Here is a 20,903-nt window from a genome sequence, read left to right as displayed (position 1 = left end):
TTGCACAAAAGTGACTTTTATAGTCAATGGACATTAGTCCAAGCCAAATTCCTGAGCCCCTTACCTTGCAGGAAGATTCCACGCTGCTTTGTGGCAGCATGGGCAATGCTCTTCAGCTCAGCACTTACATCTCCAAAGACACAGGCTGCTTCCTTCCATCATGTCTCTTGTATGTGCAGGATGTGGCCCCCAAAAGGCCCTTTTGGTCTCATCATCATTGGTGGGAAAAGCTTAACAGCGTAGCTTTATATTAAGAAAATCTGAAATCCTCCTTTGTGATCCACAGGAAGGGGTGAAATCAGATATTTTTGCTTACGAGTTTGTGAGCATCAAAGACCTCTATAGAAATGAGATGAATAGGAATTCTTAATCCCATATAAGCAATTCACTCCTTTGTGATGAATTTAGATGAATTTGGCCCTGAAATTTGCTGGTCATTTAATACGATATTCCTTGGAAGTTTTTTTCTTTATTCTTTGTGCCTCATTTAAACAAAGATAGGTATGTCTTGCTGTCTTTAAATCTATATCTGAGTATTTTTTAGTGGGAGTCCAGAAACTATGCAATCCCAGTATGGGGTATAACTGGAATACTTTATTGAACATGTGCCTTGCAATATAAGGGTCTTGGGGGCAGGACATGTTAACGAGGAGGATGAGCTATATTAATGACAGAGTTACACAAGTTTTGCTGCAGTTTAGCCAATAGGTTAATATTTTTCGCAACCAAGACTACATAGGGGGAAAGGGATTAAAGGGGTTTAGACATGGTCTGATACAATTATCTTAAGAGTCCTTTCTGATTTCTGCTGGAGCCAGGCTTAATCCACAAGGCAGAACTTTTACAGGTCTTGTGAGAAGGGTCCAGTTCCTTCAGATCACAGGACTTTTGTCAGCCTCTGTTGCCCAAGGGATATGGCTAAGATAATTTCTTATGTCTGCTGTGTCATAAAGAATTTCTACACTCCAACATTTTTTAGACGTGTTCTGTGTTAATATGATATGATATTTAAATATCTTGAGAGCTAAAAATCAACCTTCAAAGTACTTGTTCTCTTTACTTCAAAGAGTAAATTTGAACATAATTGTTGGCTGATATTAAATCTGCTCTTCACTATTGTGATCAGTGACAGGAGTCGAGGAAAACAGCATGAAACGGACTGAGAGGAGGTTTAGGTTAGATATCTAGAAAAGGTGGTTGAGCACTGTAACAGGATCCCCAGGGAAGTGGTCATAGCACCAAACCTGACAGAGTTCATGAAGTGTTTGGACAATGCTCTCAGGCACATGGTGTGACTCTTGGGCCAGGAGTTAGACTTGATGATCCTGATGAGTCCCTTCCAACTCAGCATATTCTCTGATTCTACGATTAAGAAGATTTATCTATGGGATAATGGAAATTAATCTCTTGGGGTTTTTTTGAATCTGCTTGAATTTGTTTTTAATCAAGCAAACTATTTGTCTCAGCATTTCTCCTGTCCCTCAGTTTCACTTATGTAATGCTCACTTATGTAAGAAAAAGTTTAAAAAAATCAACCAAATTCAACTCTTCCTTTGTCCTGAATCTGTGGATCCAGAATCAGTAGGGAGATTGGTCTGCAATGAGAAGATCAGTGACTTAAAAATGTCTATTGAATTCTTGGTTTGTAGCAATACAATGGAAATATTGTAATTTTATTTCCTGTTAGTTGGAGAAACTGAGAGAGGATAAGATATGTATGGTGAAAAGTCAATATGAGAGTGAAGTTACGCCTTTAGCCTTGAGGGATTATAAATCTCAATTTTGATTTTTAATTATGTTGATGTATTACTACTTTTAAAAGATGTTTATGAGATTTAGAATTAGATGTCAAGAAGACATGGTTTCTGTCTAAATAAGTAAAATTTATGTGACAATTTAAAAGCTTCTTCAGACAGGGGAAAAGGCTGAAGGAAAAAAACCCCTCAAAACCAATAAAACCACATTTTCTTGTGTATTTTAAGATTAATTTTGATCTCTGGCTATTAGAGCAAATTGGGATCATTCTCTGTTCAACAGTCAAACAGGGAAAGCATCATTTTCACATCATAATTGCATGTTTGTGTAGGAATTATTCTGATTTTTCATGTCAACCACACAAACATTAGATAAGAGTTCAGGAGAGATAGATGACTTCACAGCAAACTGCCACCTTCATCATCATTCTCATGTGACTCCTGGTGATCTTGCTTGCTGCCTAAATGATGGCACTTCTAACTTTCTTTCCATTTCTTGTCAATAGTGAATGTTTCTGAGTTTGGATTCTCCATGAGGATCTTTAAATGAAAATATTGAATGAGTTTTAAAATATTGAAGAAGTTTTAAAGTCACAACTTTGCTAATTCATTTAGTTTGGTTCATTTGGTTTTAGATACAATCTCTCAAATATTTGTTGCTTACATGGAGGCATGTGGCTACAACAGAGCTTGTCCTGAGCAAACTGTGTAGGGGCATGGGACTGCTGAGACACTCTTAGCTTGGGTTAGAGCTCCCTGCTGTTGCCCCTACTGTATCATAAAATACCATTCAAAACCTAAAAAGCTCAAAAGAAGCAATAAGCAGTTGTAGCAAAACTTTAGATTGAATGGTTGGAAGTATAACAGAAAGATCACATTAAGCACAGTGGGCAAACAAATAAGGTATTGCAAGATTCTGCTACCCTCTTCTAATTTGCTGTTCCCCATTTCCTGGGAAAAAGTTATCTTTCAGTGGTAACAGAAGGAAGACTGAAATCTGGTTATACAATGCAACTTAAGGAGAGGATTTGACTTCATTTGAGTAAAGCAGCTGTGTTCAGCAAAAACTATTTTAACATAGTTTTTCTTTTAATGAAACCTACAGAAACAGTCCTCACTCATAGTAAGTTTCCCTGAGTTCAAAGTTATTTAATTGCTTTGTTACTGTGTATTATTCACCATCTCAGTGCTTATTTCTTATAATTATTCATGGTATCTGACATTGGTCATGTAATACAATTTCTGTTCTGCCACTGACAAACTATAATCATAGAGCTGCTACGCAGCCACTCAAATGCTTTTTGATTCTGACAGAACATTTTGTAAAAAAACCCACCGTTTTTAATGTTTTGTCTAAGTGCTCCGTTGAAAGAAATAGGAGGTACTAATTAGCTGCTTCCCATTTTTCCAATTGTCAGGCTAAAAACTGAACTCAGGACTCAGTGAAAAACTTGCAGTGTACTAATCTCCAAAGATCCAATGTTTCAATTGAGTCCCTGTGACATGGCACAAAACTGTTAAATTTTGCAAGCAGCTGCTCTTTTCCTAATAATACGGTTATGTGGGGTTTGTCATTGTGAGACCTCTTAGGTCAGGTGTGGAAAAATGCCAACGACATACAAGATGCAATCCTCTTTGGGGATGGACAGTTCTTTCCTCGTGTAAACTGCTGTTTAAACAAGGAAAGGCTTTTAATGGCAGTGATGATTCTTTTACATTGGAGGGTTAAGCCAACCAGTCAGTCAGACTTTGAAAAGAAATGTGTTGCACGGGGACAGTCACAGTTGAGCAGGATGGAATACCTGGGGCATAAATAGCTGATGTGAGGAGTAGCTAGCCATATAAGATGAAGCAAATAACTCAGATACTCAGTATCTCTCCATGAAGGTTTTTCATTGAAAAATTGATTTGTGTGCTTCGTTCCTGGATGATGTGCATGTGTGCATGTGGCAGCTCTGACATATTAAATAATTTGCAGAAATCATAACTTCACATTTGCAGGTGGTCAAATTAAACTAATTAATAATATTAATTAATAATTAATGAGATTTCCACTTTGTCCCAAAAGTCTTATGTTAGGAAGAACAATTAAATCTTTGCTGACAGAGACTAGGAAGAAGGAAAATAAAGCATTGGAGATCCATGGTCCTTACATATACCACTGCATCAGGTGGCCAAGGGGATAGCCAGCCCCTGTGGAGCTGTTGTTGGGCAGCAAATGGTCTGCATGATAACATGGAAAATTTTCTGTGGGCCCAGGCTCTGAGGCTGAAGGATAGAACAAGACAAGACCTGAAAGTGAAGCCAAAAATAGTTGAGAAATGGACTGATGCAGTACGATTGTGTCATTTAAATTTAAGCCATGAACTTCAATGAGCCTGAGGTAGAGCAGAAGCCCATGAACTTTGCAGAGCATAGAGGGAGAGAATACAGGACAAGAGCAGCTTTATTTTATGGTACAGTCAAAAAAAGAAGTAATGCCACTGCGGCTCCCTTACTGTGAATGTTCCACAGGGGATGGATGTGCAACCTCCACTCTGCTCTGAGGGGTATTAAACACACACCTCCTAACTCCTGAGTAAGTGTATGGGTCACCAGACTCCAAGACAATCATATTTTTTTCCTTTTTTCAATATACCATTTGAAATATATAATAAAACATCAATTGAAACAGCAACTGTAACTTAGGTATTCTATTTTCTAAGAAAATTTCTTGATAAACAGCTTTTTGGATTATTTTTTTGGTTTTATTATTCTGTTGAAAATATAAGGGCCTGAAGAAAGAACACGGGAAGGGTTTGTAGTCTTTCCTAACAGGCTGATCAGGTGAGAGTTTGGTTAGCTCAGCTCACACTGAGCATTTGACCAAAAATTTGCTTCAGCCTCTGCCCAAACTGCTGGAGAGCTGCTGCTGAGGGAAGAGAGAGGACTCTGAGATACAGGTGTAAGAAGAAGCATTTGAAAGAAAAGATATCAATAAAATGCAGAGACAGTAGGAATACTGGGAAGGATGAATGGAAACCCTTCCATGCAGCTATAAAAAGATATTGGGTGAAGGTGAAATATAGTGTGAAATACAGAGTGAGAGCATGGTTAGTGAGCTACGGACTGAATCAGTTAAAAGCAAGTTAATGCTTGTTGTTGTAAGCCAGACTCTGATACAATCAGTCCTGGGATATGATAAAAAATCCTCAACTCCACTCAGAGCTGCAGTTAAAAAAAGTGTATGAACCTGTGAGTCCCAAACCTGGAAGCCGGACAGCCAAGTTAGCAGCATTCCTTGCTTACCCTGAATATCTTCTAGTAGTGAGTACTTACAGTTTGGTCTTCCAAACAGAAAAAAGACATGTTAACAAGATAAAAATATGGAAGGCTATGATTCCTCATAGAGTAAAACAATCTCACCTTGCAAGGGGTACAGAAAGAAACCTTTTCTTCCTTTCTTTTTTTTCTTTTCATAGCTTACTGTTAGGAGCAGATGTTTTAGAACATAGTTCTGCTGGCGATAGGGATGTTTCAGTCTGCCCAAAATTTCAAATGTCTCTCCTGTTAGAATTAATTAACATCAGAGTGTTTTGTCCTCTTGTTTTAGGAGCACTGGAAATCATTCCTCAGCTGCAGCAAAAATTTCCCAGATAACGATGGTCATGCATTTAAGAACTGAAGTTCACATTAAATTGAATGTAGCTGATGGAAAAATAGATTAATGCAGATGGAATAAATTAGCCAGTAAAGTAAAAAAAAAATAAAAATAGGGTCACATTCTGTAGTCTGGCAAATCATATGGCTCTTTTAAAAACCTGCTATTCATAAGGAGCTCAAGTGATTTACTCTCTAAAATACAGAAAAAGCTGATAAATGAGTCACCAAAATCCTTACAGACAGTGACCAAGCAAGCAATTTTCTGCTTCATAGGGGCTAATGGAGCTACAGGGGCAACGTGCAATAATTGTCCTAATGTACCAGCAGCACACAGAGACCACACAGAGCTCTGTCCACAGCAGGTTGAAGCTAAATCAAGGACAGCACCGTGAGCTGGAGCCAGGGCTGTCAGAACTGGGTAGGCTCAGAAGTAAAGCACTTGGATTTGTTTTTTTCATTTTATTTTTTTCCCTTGCACATTTTTATATGATTTCTTTTGAGCAGGGTGAAATAGGAAACAGGTTGGCAGTTACAACCACTCACAGTTTTCAGAAGCTCAGCTGAAGCTACTGAGTCAGTCTTGTCTGTGAATTAGCAGCATCCAGAAGCAGCTGTGAAAGTCTGAAGGCTTTTGCTCCCACTTTCAGAGCCACTCCCTTTTCCGTGCTAGTCAGTAAGGACAGTAAACACAGTCCGTCTGCCATTCACTCCCTGGTATCCTTGAGCAGAGTTTCTGTAAGGACTCCCTTGCCCAACATGGAGCTCTGGCAGTGGGAGATTATGAAAGCATTTCTCTCAGATGGCCATGCTGGCAGCTACATTGAACCGATATGTCTGGCAGGGCTTTGCACTTGATGTTTGTGGAGGAAGCACTAGGCTTTTGAGGAATTTATTGTAAGAAGTCTAATCCTGGTTTAACACAGTACTTTCTTGAGAAGGGTAGGTAAATATTTTGCAGGGACTTTTCCACTCACTCTTGTGTTCTTAAGTAATTTATTTTCTCTGCTGCTGAGAAAATAAAAAAGTAAAAGTAGTTTCAAATATTATTTTGTTTTTAATCTTTCTAGAAGTGATAGGAGTATCTCTACGTCTTCACTCATACCAGTGACATGTGACCTGCAATCCGCTTTAGGAATCTATTGACAGCTGGTTCATCATGTAAACCTCTTACAGTGAAAAGCATAAACCTAAATTTAGTGAATCTGTCTGCTAAAAAGAATAGTAAAACCAAAATGAGGGTAACAAGGAATACCCTTCTGTTTTCTCTGATGTGTCTTTAATCTCCCAAGCTAATAGAGAAGGGCTATGTTGTAATATTATATAAATATGCATTTTTCTGTTGCATCCATTGGCAGCATATGTTTTCTTTGCTCAAGCAGACAGGATGGAGAATAGAGAATTCTGTCTCTTTATGCTTGCTAAACTCTGTATTAACCTGGGAAGATTGAGGTCATACATATAATGCTTTGAGATCATCAAAATTAAGTATTGACACCGGTTTCCTTATATGTAATGGAATTTATTTACTTGTACTCAAAGTTAATCATCAGGATCCTACCCATGCTGCATATGTATCTCTTCAGAAATGAAGTCTTCAGGGTGTTACGGTCTACATCACATTTAGTCTTCGTTAACAAGAAAGTTGCAAGTAGAAGCATACTTTGTCCTATTGTGGTTACAGCATTTGGTAATGGACCAAAATAAATTAACATATAAACTGGAGTAACACTTCAGAGATGAAACTGTAACATACCTCTTGCCATGTTGATGGAGACCACTCTTTCTAAATCAATGTCCTCTTAAAATTTTGTCTATATGCTTTTGTCTCAAATAAAAATCTATTCTTTCAGCTCTGCTGTGTGTCATGATATTTTTTCTCTCCAGCCATACTTTTTCCTAATGCAACTGAAGGAGATAATTCCTGTAGCGTTAGTTCTTCCACTATTCTAGTTAACTTTCACATTCCATAATATTAAAATAGTACAAAATTATACTTTTCTCCGTGAAAATGTGCTATGGACCTCTGCTTTCTCATAAGCATTTCTGTTTGTTTGTTTTTAAAAAGTTTCTTTGCAATTGTAGCCTACTTTTAAGTGCCATGACTCAAACATGATTCCATTATTTGGGCTTTAAACTGTTTCTTTTCATGTAGAGGAAAAACCATTATTCTGTGTTGATTTTTGAGGTGCAGAAGGGGTAACTCTACAGTAACTTTTAATAAAAATATCTGATTATGGGCATTTTAGTGTCTTCTTTTGTTGTCGTTCCTTTTGTTTTTGTCTTGTTTTGTTACTTTGTTTATTGTTCTGCTGTTTGAATATCCACTTTTTCCTTTGCACTTCCATATGGTCAGAATATGCTTCACTTTTTATTATATCACACTCTGTGGATAATTTCTTTTTGCAAAGTGCCCATGCAGACTGTATTAAAAACGACATTTGTTGATACAGTGACTGTTGACAACAGTTTCTGGAGTTGTCTTATTGAAAAAATATATGTGAGATGCCGTGTTTTGTTAGTACTTTTTCTTACATTTCAGATTTCTCTTATTCAGAGGAGCTGTTTGTTCAAGAACACTAAACCTTTTTCATCCATTTGAGTTGATAATCAAATAGCTACATAACTGTCTGGTCCAACATATGGGAAATGACAAGACTTGTTTTTTTTAAATTTAAATATTTTTTTTCATCCTTTTAAGAATGCTAACAGGTGTTTTCGAATGAAAAATTAGTAAATTATTCAGGCACTGTATTTGCTTGAGGAATCAAAACACATGTAAAATTTTTTCTGTCTTTAAATCTCTATATTAGCTGTGCTCCACAGCATCTCTGTTCGTACAGAAGCTGCTGGTACAGAAGCTGCTGACGTAACCATGTCAGGATGGGCTTTCCCTTTTTCTGCAGATAATCCCTTGATGAAGAATTTTCTTTTTAAGTCAGCGGTACTGACACTTTCCCTTTTCTACTTTCTCTTTGTTTGGGAGCACAGACTGAAGTTTTATTGATGTAACCTCATTCCTGGATGGCCAGGAATTTTCATGTGCATGTGAAGAGTTATTGTCCACATGGTTACTGAGCAAAATACTATCTATTTTTTTTTTATGATCAGTGTCCAGGATTTATTTAGGTTTGGTACAGTGCTGATTTTTAGAATATACATAGCTAGTAATATGGCATTTATCGTCAAGAATATGCTATTTCGGGAGCAACATGGAAAGAAATCACCTCTGTGAGACTATGGAATAATCAAAGTTACTCCATTCTGTATAGGGCCAAAGGGAATGTAGTCTTTGAGAGGAAAGAGTGGCATCTGTGTGACTGGGGGGAAAGAAGTGCTATCAAGAAGTATGATGTACAGTTTAACCATGTTGCTGGAACAAAGCCATCTGCCATGTAGGAAAAGGAATTTCCTTCTAAATTCTGAGAGGCATAATTTTGGTTTTTTTTGTCTTTTCAGTGCACAGGAGTATGTTCTTACCTGGAGAAAGACAGAGCTTAAATCAGGAGGAAGGAAGGCTGAAATGTCATTATTATTCTTTGGTTTTGTTGTCAGTCTCACCACTCGAGGGGAGGCTTGCCGAATGCAATTTGCATGCTACTTTTCATAAGACAATAAAATTCTCAGAGTTTCTTTGGAATGCATTATTTATAATCCTTGGGTTTTGGTTTGATTTGTTTGTTTAGCTGTTGATTTTTCCCCCCTTCTTTTTAATTTGAGAATTTCAGTTGAATATGCTTATGGACTCACATTTTCTATTTCAAATTTGTCTCACATCAGCACTGAATCAAAAATCTATGTTTTAAAGCTGTTTGCTAACATAGATTAGATAGCTTCTTCTCTGACATTTTAGCCTTAAGGTCCTACAGATACTCAAGACCTTTCAAGGCAGAAAAAGATGTCTGTAGAACCCAATACTGTGGAACGAGTTTCCTGAAGCTTGTAAAGTGCATGTTAATATGTTACAACGATCTTAGTGAAGGGCTATGGCAGGGAAGAGCACGATCTTTGTGAGATAAAACTGCATTTATTCTTGAATGGTTTCACTGAATATTCTGCAAATGTATGAGAAAATATTGTATTGTTATAAGATACTTTTTTATTCAGTTTGGTTTCTTTAATTTGTTCCTCTGAGATTTTCAGTGCTTTAAAAATTTTTGTCTTTGATATAAATCAAGATGGAAAGCAATGACCAATGATGTGGAATTATTTTGGTTTGGAAGTTTCTTGTTAGGAAGTTATGAATAAGTCATGTTTGGAAGGACTTGATATTTTTTTGTATACCTAATTCAACATTGACTTTTTGATGAAAAGTCTTCTGTATGAAGAAGAGATTTAATTTAAGAGAAAATAAAAAGTACATGAAAAAAAGTACTTTTTAGTATACTGTAATATAGACATTGTTTGTGTAAGGCTTATATATTATTTAGTGAATAAGTCTGTTATCTCAAAGTTAATTCCCCAGGTTCCTTGTATAGTTAACATGAGAGATGGGGAGGATGAAAATTATTTGAAGAGATCTTTCTCTTGCCAGTGACTGTAATTATCCTAGACCAGACTTTTAGATGACAAAGGTTATATGAATAACCTCAGTGTCTTATGCTCAGCCAGAACCTGAAAAGGAATTCTTAATACCTCCATTAATAACTAAATTAATTTAAAAAGTAAATATAATGGAAGGACTTCCAATACAGTTAAAAAATACCTATTATTTTATCAGCTTTTTAATGTTAATTCAAAATTTGGAAGCTATATCTCCCCCTACAAATTATTTATCTGAAAATTTTACTGCTCTTTCTTCTCTGTCTACTCTGAGTATCTCATGCCCTAGCTTTGAAGCAAATTTTAGCATTTTTGCTGGGTCTAGTCCACTGAGATCAGGATCTACATAAAGACTACGTAAGTTGTCCTAGTTATATTGAAATACCTCATGAGAACCTGACTATTTAGCAGAAATTAATATGCTTGAACTTTCCTTGTTTCCTTTCATTGTGACTAAAGGACAAAATACAAGTCCCAGGAAGCTTACAACAGTTTGGATCCATCATGTGTTTTTTTTTTTTAAAACAAAGCTTAATTTGATGACTACTTGTTATTTTTAAGATGTGTGGTGGCCTGTTGCTTGCCTTCATCTTCTCTCTCTAACACATCTCCAGGCACAGAAATCAACCCTATTTTTTCGTGTTAATAAGCCTTTTTTTGTAGATGTCTGGCTTTTTTTTTTTAACTCTAAGCAAGGGAGACAATTTTTTTTAGTGGCAAAGTTACTTTTTTATCTAAAAGTTGCAGTTATCAGTAATGTTATATCCAAATTCCTGGAATGAAACACATAGAACTTCAATTTTCAAAGAGTTTAAAAAAAATGAAAAATAGAGTCTTCATTACTTCATAGCTTACAAATTACTCTTTTCAATCTCCAAAACTAGGGTGAGTGGCATAAGAATATATTACAAGACTATGCAAGGCCAGAAGCATAATTACATGTGACAGCTTGTCAGTACATTAATTGGATTAAGGAAAATTTTATCAAAATAATCCTGTTTTACTGTTGTGCATGAAAGTGTTTCCTCATCTCAGAAGTGGTCTGTGATCTTGCTTTAATAGTGCTTTCTTTTCTTGTATCATTCTTCAGTTCAGTTAGTCTGTAAGTAAAGCTTGAACATATGTTACCCCAAACCTTTGAGACTATGACATCATATCACTGTAATTCTTGAAGAATAACCTCTCAAGATGGTCACATAATCCATTTTTTTCTCAGACCCATCCCTCTGTTCATGTGTCCATCATCCAAGTGCCCCATATTGCATATTTAAGAGAGTCTGTTCAGATATAAATTCAAAATATTAAGTCGTAACCACTTCCTTAATGTTTGATATTCTTTAAATTACCTCAAGAGCTAGAAAGAAATTTTGATTCCCCTTTATTTGTCATAAATTAAGTTAGCAACAGAGCTGGTTGAGCCTAAACCCCATCATGAATGCCAAGGAAAAATGCTGGCATTTAAAAGCCAAGCCTGCAGAATATGCTAAAGAATTACAAGTGCAGTCATGCTTTAAGTGTTGATAAATTGCTTCCCTATTGTAGACTCATTTTTCAATATGACTTGCAGCATTTGCAGATAATACCTCTTAAAAGGTTATCTGTTTAATCCACAGAGAAACTGGGGGTTTGGAATTTGGACCACTACCCAAACTGGCTACTGCTGCCTTTTTCAAATTTGCAGCTTGCTGGCAGTTGCTAACAGCTAAACTGTTTTGGCAGCACCTGCTCCCAAAAAGTATTTTCTCCTTCAGACTGTCTGCGGTTTTCCATGTGGTTTCCTGCAGCTTTCCAATTTTCTTTGCTGAAGCAGAAAATGTAGAGGAGGAAACAGCAGACACACTTTTCAGTTGAACTGCTCACTCCTTCAAATGGTAGACCCTTTTGATCTGCTCTGTCACTGTGATCCTGCTGGTTAGTCATGAAAGTCTGGGTTGGCCTGGGTCCCCATCCTGTCCCTGAGCCCTTGTTGAGTGTTGTGGGACAGACTCTGGCTGGGAAGGTCATGGCCCTGCCAGACCCACATCCACCCTCTGGACCTGGCTCCCTCCCATAGGGCAGCCAGACCTCATGGTACCCTGACATGGGAGCAGAAAATTTGTGGAGAACAACTTAGTCCTCTTAGGTAGAGTCAGAGAAGCTGCAGGGCAGCTTAAGTGTTCTTTCTTTTATCTTCGCCCACTGCAATGAGGTCCTAGTCTGTTAACTACCTCCCAATGTCTTCTTGATGAAGACATTCCCTGACAGAGGCAGACAAAGACTCTTGAGGTACGCTACCAAGTCATGGAGATATCTGAAAATTTAATTTTATTTTTTCCAGGAAAGTACTATAACCCTACAAAGCCCGATTTGATTTAAAAGAGGAACCATTGGAAGCACTCTATTTTTCAAGCTGTTTCTGAACTTACAATTGCCATTGCAGAACATGTTCACTCTCAAAATCCATCAGAAGTGAATGAAGCAAGCACATTGTGTATGCCCTATATAAGGAACCATTTCCATCTAGGATAAGCTCAGCACACATTTCACTACATCTTCCTTAAACATGTTCTTTAATTGCTTGGGGTCTTACCACGGTATACACTTATTAATTTGGAATCATAGAATTATTTAGGTTGGAAAAGACTTTTAAGATCATTGAGTCCAACCACTAATCCAACTCTGCCAAATCCACCACTGAACCCTGTCCCTAAATGCCACATCTACATGTCTTCTAAATATCTCTAGTGGTGGTAACTCGGCAACTTCTGCCGGCAGTCTGTTCCAATGCTTGACAAGCTTTTCTGTGAAAAATTTTTTCCAAATATCCAATCTAGACCTCCCTTGAAACAACCTGAGGCCATTTCCTCATGTTCTGTCACTTGTTGCCTGGGAGAAGAGGCCAATCTCTACCTCACTACAACCACCTTTCAGGTTGCTGTAGAGAGAGGTAAGGTCTCCCCTGAGCCTCCTTTTCTCCAGGCTAAACAACCCCAATTCCCTCAGCTGCTCTTCATAAGACTTGTGCTCCAGATCCTTAATCAGCTTATTTGCTCTTTGGACACTCTCCAGCACCCCAGTGTCTTTCAACATGAGACCTGCCTGTTGGCTGTACCTCTCACAGTACTGTACCTCTTGCTGTCAGGTAATGCCAGTGCCAGCCCCACATGATCCACCTTTGGGGATCCCTCTGGGGGATCCTGTACAGTCCTGTCTAATAGAAAGGAAAGCCTAAGAGAAAATGAGTCTGTATTAGGTAATGCTTTCATTGCTAAATTTTCCTGACATCTTAATGGTGCATGCTTTTAAAGGGTCTGGAGGTTATTTTTTGATTTAAGTGAAGCTACATAAAGCAGTCATCAGAAAACATCTGGAGCCTGTTTAGAGATGTGAGCTCGGGAGTCTTTGATCCTTCCCTTGGCTCTGAGCGTATCAGTTGACCATGCTTCATTTGTGATGGGTAGTCATAACAATTTCCCCTGACATCCTACCACTGAGGAGAAAACATCATGGAGTGATGTGTCTCCATGTGGGCACATATATATCATAATGTTGATGGATGTATGCGTGCACACAGCTGCTTAGCACACAGTCCATGTAAATGTTTAAGAGCTGAGTGCTATGATGTTGGTCAGCACAGTTTGCACCATGTAACTCCAAAAGTAGACTTTATTAGAAACTGACAAATAACCAAATCTGGTGGGAGAATGTGTTTCAAGTGCAGTCAAAAGCCGGTGTGGTTTTTTTTTTTGTGTGTGTGTGTGTTTTTTGTTGTTTGTTTGTTTGATTGATTGGTTTGGTTTGGTTTTTTTCTTTCAATTCTATTTTTCAATTTATTTGTGCATTATGCTTGTTTACAGATACGATAAGAGTAATTAGTTCAGTACATATGATTTAATATAAATGTTCTCTATTCAGGGAACAGGAAGATTCTGAAACAAAACTTTAGCCTAAAAGAATGTAGAAATGATAAATTAAAATCATGCTGTTGTGACTAATCTCCTGCATGATTAATTAGCTCTCATATTCTTACTCTGGACTTCTCTTCTAGGAAATTTTGCTTAAATTGTTGCTGTATTTGTTACAAACTCTTGTCTCAGCAGTGTTTCTGGGCTTTTGTGTAAGAGGCAACCTCACGCTTATAATCATTTTAGTGATTACTAATTCAGGGAAGCATGCTAACTTTTTTTCCCCGAAGAGATTGTGCTTTTAATTTTTTTATATAGTGAAATTTTTAATAAGTTGTGTTCAAAACTACTGATGTTCTTGCACAATACCTATGCTTCCATACTCACATCATCTTCAATTCTGACTAAATCTTTTCCATGGAAGTGAGAATTATTGGTTTCTGTTGTCATAGAAATAGCTCTCTTACTGATAGTTGTGTGCATAACGTGGCATACGGGAGATGAAGCATTGTATTAGCCGATATTTAAAATGTATGCCTTTTATTATAGGGAGTGAAAACTTAATGCATTATGTGGCATGATTTATCTTTTCAATACAAGGCAAATAATAGGTTCCAGTCAAACCTTGTGATTATTTTAAGTGTTTGCAGCCTAACTAGGATGAGTATGGTCTTTTTCTTTCTCAGGTTCTTGTAGGATGTGTTTTTTTTTGGTGTCCTTTGCTGCAATGTATTTGTGATTGAAAGTTTGCTTATGGTTGAACATCAGTGCCACCACAAAGTCTTCTTTTTCCTTTGGTTTAAAGTAGCAGGTGTAATCACATTAGCAAATGCTTGAAAATGTGGTTAGAGGGCAGATCTAGGGCTCAATGGCTGGAATTAAGTTCTCTCTTTGCACTTCATCCAAAGTCCCCTGAAGATTTTGCAAGTTATCACCTACAGGTAATGGGAAACAGTAGTGTGTTGTAGGTGAAAATTGCAGCCCTCTGACTAATATCTAATGAGTCATCAGCCCATCATTGGGAGCAACTGGAGTTGCCCACATTCCCTTCCTCTCCTGCTCTCCCTTTACCTCTCCATAGGTCCAGGAGGGCAGGGGGAAACTGCTTCTCCTTAAGCTGCTCAAAAGGGTATAGGAGATTGAAGATCATGTCTCTGGTGTACAGCTGTAGAGAAGTACAAAATGCCAGCAAAAGAGTGTGACCCTTGTTCATCCATGGGAGCAGTGGCACAGCCACAGGTTTTCAGGGCTTCTGCAATAGTTGTCCAAGGCTTGCAATTGGACCCTCATTTAATGCTGTGGGTGAGGTCCTTCTAGAGCTGCTGTCAGGCAATTGGAACTTCACCTGTGGACATCTCCATGACTTGGCAGAATATGCTGTATCATCTGGGGTGGGATAGCCCTCCTACAATGCTGGTTCTTACTCTGGGTTACTATGGAGACAGAAATTGCAATTTCTTGAAAGATTAGGCATGGGAAAGTATGTCTTGGACTGCAAGTAACCAGCTCAGAAGACATGCTTCCTTGGAACAAACTTGTACTCCTGCAGAGAGAGCCAAAATCTGTATATATAGCTGTCACAGTAGCAGCCATGTAGTTAAGAACACAATCTTCTGTTAGAAAGATTCCTCTAAATTAAAAAACAACCCATGCCCAGCAGCAGCAAATGTGAGGATGAATATGCTCCCAGCAGCGGTTATACAGCAGGTAGGACATGCTCTTCTTTTTCTGATGTCAGTTCTACATGGATCTTTCTTTGTGAGTAATGTTTTGCAAGTCTTTGGAGAAGTCCTTGTAAAATACTTTTTTCACAGGGTTTGGTTTTAGTTTTCTCCCATCATTTTGAATGAAAGGGAAATGAGAATGTTAATTTTTTTTGTGTGAAGATCTGTATGCATATCTAAATATAAATGTATACATGTGTAAATGCAATTATTTCATGTTTCTTCTGAGCAGCCTGATCTAGTTGAGGATGTCCTCGCTTATTGTAGGTGGGATTGACTAAATGACCTCTAGACATCTAATCATAGAATAGTTTGACCAACTCAAACTATTCTATGATTCTCATATCTGATGTAAAACATGCTAATGACTTTTGGGTCTGAACCATGAGAGAAGAATGGTGAACACAATTGTCCAGCTAACCAGCTCCTCACCCCCACATAGTATAAATCCAGAGCAGTCTTCTCATCCTATTAACAGTCCTACCCACGATGGGTTAATGAGCTGATCTGGTGATTAGTCTCTTGGTAGTGCTGTTGAATTGCTCAGTAGACATGGATTGCCTGTGGGTATAATCAAATTTTCCAGGTATTTGATTGTGAAGAAACATTCTGTCATGGTAAACTGATCCCAGGTTTTGAAATGTGTCACGTTGGTTTTTTTCCCTTATTTACACAGTGTCACAATTACCAGCTACTTGCAGTGTTGATGTTAAGAGGGTTTTTGAGCGCTGTAGACTTGTTCCTCTATTAGTGGGGGATCCTTGGGCCTTCCTATGCTTTGCTTGCAGATGATCTCTATTATTTTTTGATTAAGTCGGTGATCAAATTGCACCAATAGCATCTCTGCAGAAGTATGAGGGGCACAGAGGGGCTTGCATTAGGCTCTCTGTTCAGGGATGACTTTCATTTTTATTATCCATGCTATTGTTTAGTGATGTTTTTCCAACTTTTCTTTCTAGAGCTTTCAGACTTCAAGATTCTTTTATGCCCTAATTAGCTTTATTGTTTATATTGCTCTCATTCTTTAATTAGGGTAATCACGTCATGGGGGAGTTAAGGCTCTTCTGCTTTTTCTCTAATTATTTTTGTTTTGTCAAGCCTGGCTGTTTCCTGCTGCTTATTCTTGTCTATGTGTTTTTATTCTCTGCAAATTGATGTTGTCATGCACTAATTGTTTTCACTTTGTCTGAAGACCTTTTCCATTTTTACTGTCTTCATCATTCTTGGACATCTGTTCAGCTCTGCAGTTCCATTTAAAAGTGGCAGATAATATACCAGCAAGTGGGGGTAACAGAAGTGCAAAAAGAAAGTGAAAGTGATGTCTTTAACTAGCCTTCTGGATTCTTCAACTCAGGTTTTGTCACTTAAACCACCTTCCACCAAACCTTTGTCCTCTCTTTCTGGTTGCCGTTCCTGTGGTTGCTTTGACTTCAGCACTTTTTGCATACTGGTCATTCACAGTAGTTGTGAAGAGTTGCTGAGGTGAGGATTGTCAGTGGATATATATGCCTGAGTAACACAAAGCAGTGTTGGTACCGACTCCTAACAAGTAGAAGAAAAGGGAAGTTTTTGTAGAAAGTGTTCTGGTTAATAGTCTTGGAATTTGCACGTCCTAGGAAGAAAAGTAGACAAGTCAGTGTGGAAAGGTTAATGGTGTACACAATGCGAGATTAGATCAGAACAGCAGAGTATATATTAATTGAAGCCTTTTTTTTCCCAGTGGAACAAGTCACATCGTTTTGTTTAAAAGCAGAAACAGCTAATTGATCTTTGCATGAGTTAAACTTCTGAATGCACAAATTTGAGTTCCACCATCTGAATTGTTATCATAATTGTACCCTTTGGATGCAGACTGAGTATAGTAGAATGCTGGGATTAGCCAGGAGCATATCAGCAGCTCTCAGTGAGCACACCTTTAAAGTCCTCATAGCATTCTTGCTATCCTTATGGATTCCCTTTTGTAAAAGCTCTAGGCAACCATTCACATCTAAGACCATGATAAGATTAGAATAGCACTTGCTTCAAAATGGAAGTTTCTCCACTTGAACATTGTGTGAATGATATTCTCCTATTTAAAAGATGTGCTTCAGAGTATGCGATCATCTCTTCACAGATTAAGCGTCAGTGCAATGACACTGACAACCTGAGTTGTAATCTGCCCAACATTTGACCTGAGGTACTGGATAATTCAATCTTTCATTCATTCTCTTCTGTTGAGACTGAAAATACGGGCTTACAGCAGAGTTTGAATGAGCGTTGTGGCCACTCAAGATTGAAATAACCATATCCAGTTGCTCAACACCTAGCACGTCTTCTGAATGAAAACACTACTGAACAAGCAAGCTGAAGCATTAATTGGAGGTTTTAATTTTTTAATTTTGAATTTTGAATCTTCACAAATCTCAAGGAATTTCTGTCCTCCATTGTGGTATAAAGTCAAATACACAAACCCTTCTTTTTGAACTGGCCTTATATTTAGAAGATTGAATTAGCAGTCACCTCTGTGTACTTATTTGATTGTCTAAGATTTTATAATTTCTTTTCTCTTGCAGTCCAGCAACAGTAAAAGAAATTTCAGTTTTCCTCTAGGTGTCTACTTCTAGGTACAGACATTTTGACTGTATGTCGAGGAGATTTCTTTGAGACCTTCTGGTGGTGGGTGACTGCAGTTTTGAATGGAATAAATCAGGGTGTGTCCGAATAACACTGATTTTGACAGGAAATGTCTCTGAAAGAGCCAGGTCTTGGGAAGATGTTCTAAAATGACTGCGATTGTCCTTGATTGTCTTCAGATATTTCTCAAGCTTTGGGATTTATGCTTTAGCAAAAGGCTTTTTAACAATGCTCAACTGCAATATGGCAAGAAGTAGCTTGCTCTCTGTTTCATTATCTGCAGTACTAGGACCAAGACTTGACAGAAACTGTTTGGAAGGAATTGTGCTGCAGGAATGACATACTTGTATCGAGATAAATTTTTCTTCCCTGATACCAAGAGTGCTAAGGTTACTGTAGTGATTAGTGGATTTATAGATGGTGATTCATGTCTGAAATAACATTTATGAGAAATAAATTATCCTGTTGTTTTATATTTTCAGAAGTATGTTAGTGTAAACTTATATGAATGAGTACCCCGCGAGCATAAGGAGGTAACTACCATGTCTAGTTCAAACTTAATGAAAACCCGAATTTAGGTGAGCATCATTCTTAGAGAATATTTAACTAATTAGATGGACTTGTAGCAAAATGTTCTGTAGAACTGTAGTGAATCATTTTACTTTAGACTTATTATTCTGTTTTGGTATTTTTCCCTCCAAAGATATCACTTCAATTTTTCAAAACTCTTCAGCTCGAGGTCAAAAAACACTGGCTTTACAGAGAAGACACCACTACTGAAGGTTTTCTCAGAGGAAAATGGGTGAGTTACTTTCATTTTACTCAAAATATTTTTTCGTAAGCTCTCTTCTATTTAATTGTATGTGGTTCTTTCTTATATCCTGACACAAACCCTGCTGGGAAATAAAGTGAATGACAGGGGTTGTAAGCAAAGAATTATTCTGGAGGACCTTGGGAGGAGAGAAGAGGCTGTAAAAAGGGAAGGATGTAGAATCTGAGGTCAGAATGATTAAAGAGCCCGATAGGGAACTGCAGGTTTTGTGCTCTTATTTCCTCCATGTGGTGTTACATCAGGTGCATTGAAAGACACAGCAGAACTGTAGGAAAGATCCTTATAACACAATTTGCACACCAAATCTTGAAGCACATCTGCCTAGTGTATCAGAGAACTGGTTGTCTCGGGTGCACCTAAATGTCATGGGTTCCTTGTCCTTGCTCTGCCATCTACTCAGCAGTATCACCAAGGGGAGCTCAGTCTGTACTGAATAATTCTTTTTCTATTAATTTTTCCATTAAAATCTATCACATTGAACATAAGGTTTTGCAAGGTCAGTTGCATCTACTACTTGTTGAAATAAAGCACTGTTTTATTATGTTTACTGAAAATGTGTGACAGGTTGCAGTGTATGGCTCTTCATAATCCAGATTTTACCACAGATGATGATTCATGGGACAACAGCTCAGCAGAATTTGAGCAAAGGTTTCAACTGGAAAGTGAAATGACAAGTTTTTCCAGATCTGCTTCTTCTGAGAAATATGAAATCTTGGACAACCTTCATGTCAAGTTCAATTTATCAAAGATGAGGTCTGACTTCAAACATTCATTTATTTCTGTTTCCTTTTATATATATATACATATATTAATTTCGGCAGGTATTAGTTTATAAGCAGAGATGTCTAGAAAATGATTTATTTACACAAATTAATAAAATAGCACTCCATGTTTAGACCATATCTTGCCACTGATAGTTTAAAAATAAACACTGGTGAAATTGGTTACAGTCTCTACCTAATGATTAATAACCCCTTGTTCTTACAAGCATCAGTCATAGCACCTATTCTAAATTGTAATTAAATACTTTCTATATTGCTTTTAACATTTCTTTAAAACCATTTCTTAAATGCCCTTTGGTTTGATTCCACAGCTTTTTTTCTTCAGTGTTTTGTTCCTTCATTTTAATTAAAATATGTATCTAAAAGTTTTTTGTAGTCATTATAGTAACTTTTCACATATACGCAAAGCAAAATATAACTTAACATTCTTCTGTCTTGAACTACATTAATATATTTCACTCCTTACTTCAAAGTAGTCTTTTACCTCATTTAGGCATGGAGGAAACTGAATCTGTTGATATATTAAAAGATAGCAATGTGATAAGACCTTAAGTTCAAATTTTCCCAGGATATTTTTGCTGGGGATTTAACTAGCAAAACCTTTAACCCTGGATACTAATTCCCTCTCTCCCTTCCAGAGTTTCAAGGGTTTTTCTAGTTTTGTTTGGTGTCTGCAGCCAGCTCTGCAGATTTTCATGGAGCCCAGCACTGCATGTCCCCATCTCCTCGTTGATCCATGGAGCCTTTCCAGCGAGATGTCAGTGAATCTTTTCCTTCTCTGTATATTGTCTTAGCTCTCCACAGTTGCTTTCCTTCTTTAATTGTGCATATGGTTTTGTGTGGAGTGCTGCTCTCCTGCACTGCCGCTGAACAAACAGAGCAGGAGAACTTCAACGACTGCAATTAGTGTAAAATGAGCATATGCAAAGGAGTATGGCAGCTGTCTTTCTTCACATTTGTGGTAGATTTCTCTGGCATTTGATGGAACAAAGGTGTTGATCATGAGTGTGGACTCCATCATTTCCATTACAGCATAGGTTTATAATCTGGGGAGGAGCACATTCTTCTGGCAGAACTTCCCTTGAACCATTTTCATTGCTTTAGTGTGGGTTGTACATATGGGATCAACTCCT

At 37.6% G+C, this 20,903-nt stretch overlaps 1 protein-coding gene across 1 annotated transcript in view; it reads left to right on the top strand.

Annotated features, from left to right (window-relative positions):
• Positions 1-20,903, top strand: part of OCA2 (OCA2 melanosomal transmembrane protein) — a 167,219-nt gene that overhangs the window by 3,619 nt on the left and 142,697 nt on the right. Inside the window, exons 2-3 of the mRNA XM_017818343.1 lie at positions 18,860-18,958; positions 19,553-19,741. Coding sequence (XP_017673832.1) covers positions 18,860-18,958; positions 19,553-19,741 — 288 coding nt within the window. The remainder of the gene's footprint in view (positions 1-18,859; positions 18,959-19,552; positions 19,742-20,903) is intronic.

Source organism: Lepidothrix coronata, unplaced genomic scaffold (genome assembly GCF_001604755.1).
Source record: "Lepidothrix coronata isolate B3197 unplaced genomic scaffold, Lepidothrix_coronata-1.0 Scaffold68, whole genome shotgun sequence".
Classification (NCBI taxonomy): Eukaryota; Metazoa; Chordata; class Aves; order Passeriformes; family Pipridae; genus Lepidothrix; species Lepidothrix coronata.
The sequence above is the reverse complement of the archived record's forward strand: the minus strand, read 5'-3'. Positions and strand labels throughout refer to the sequence as shown.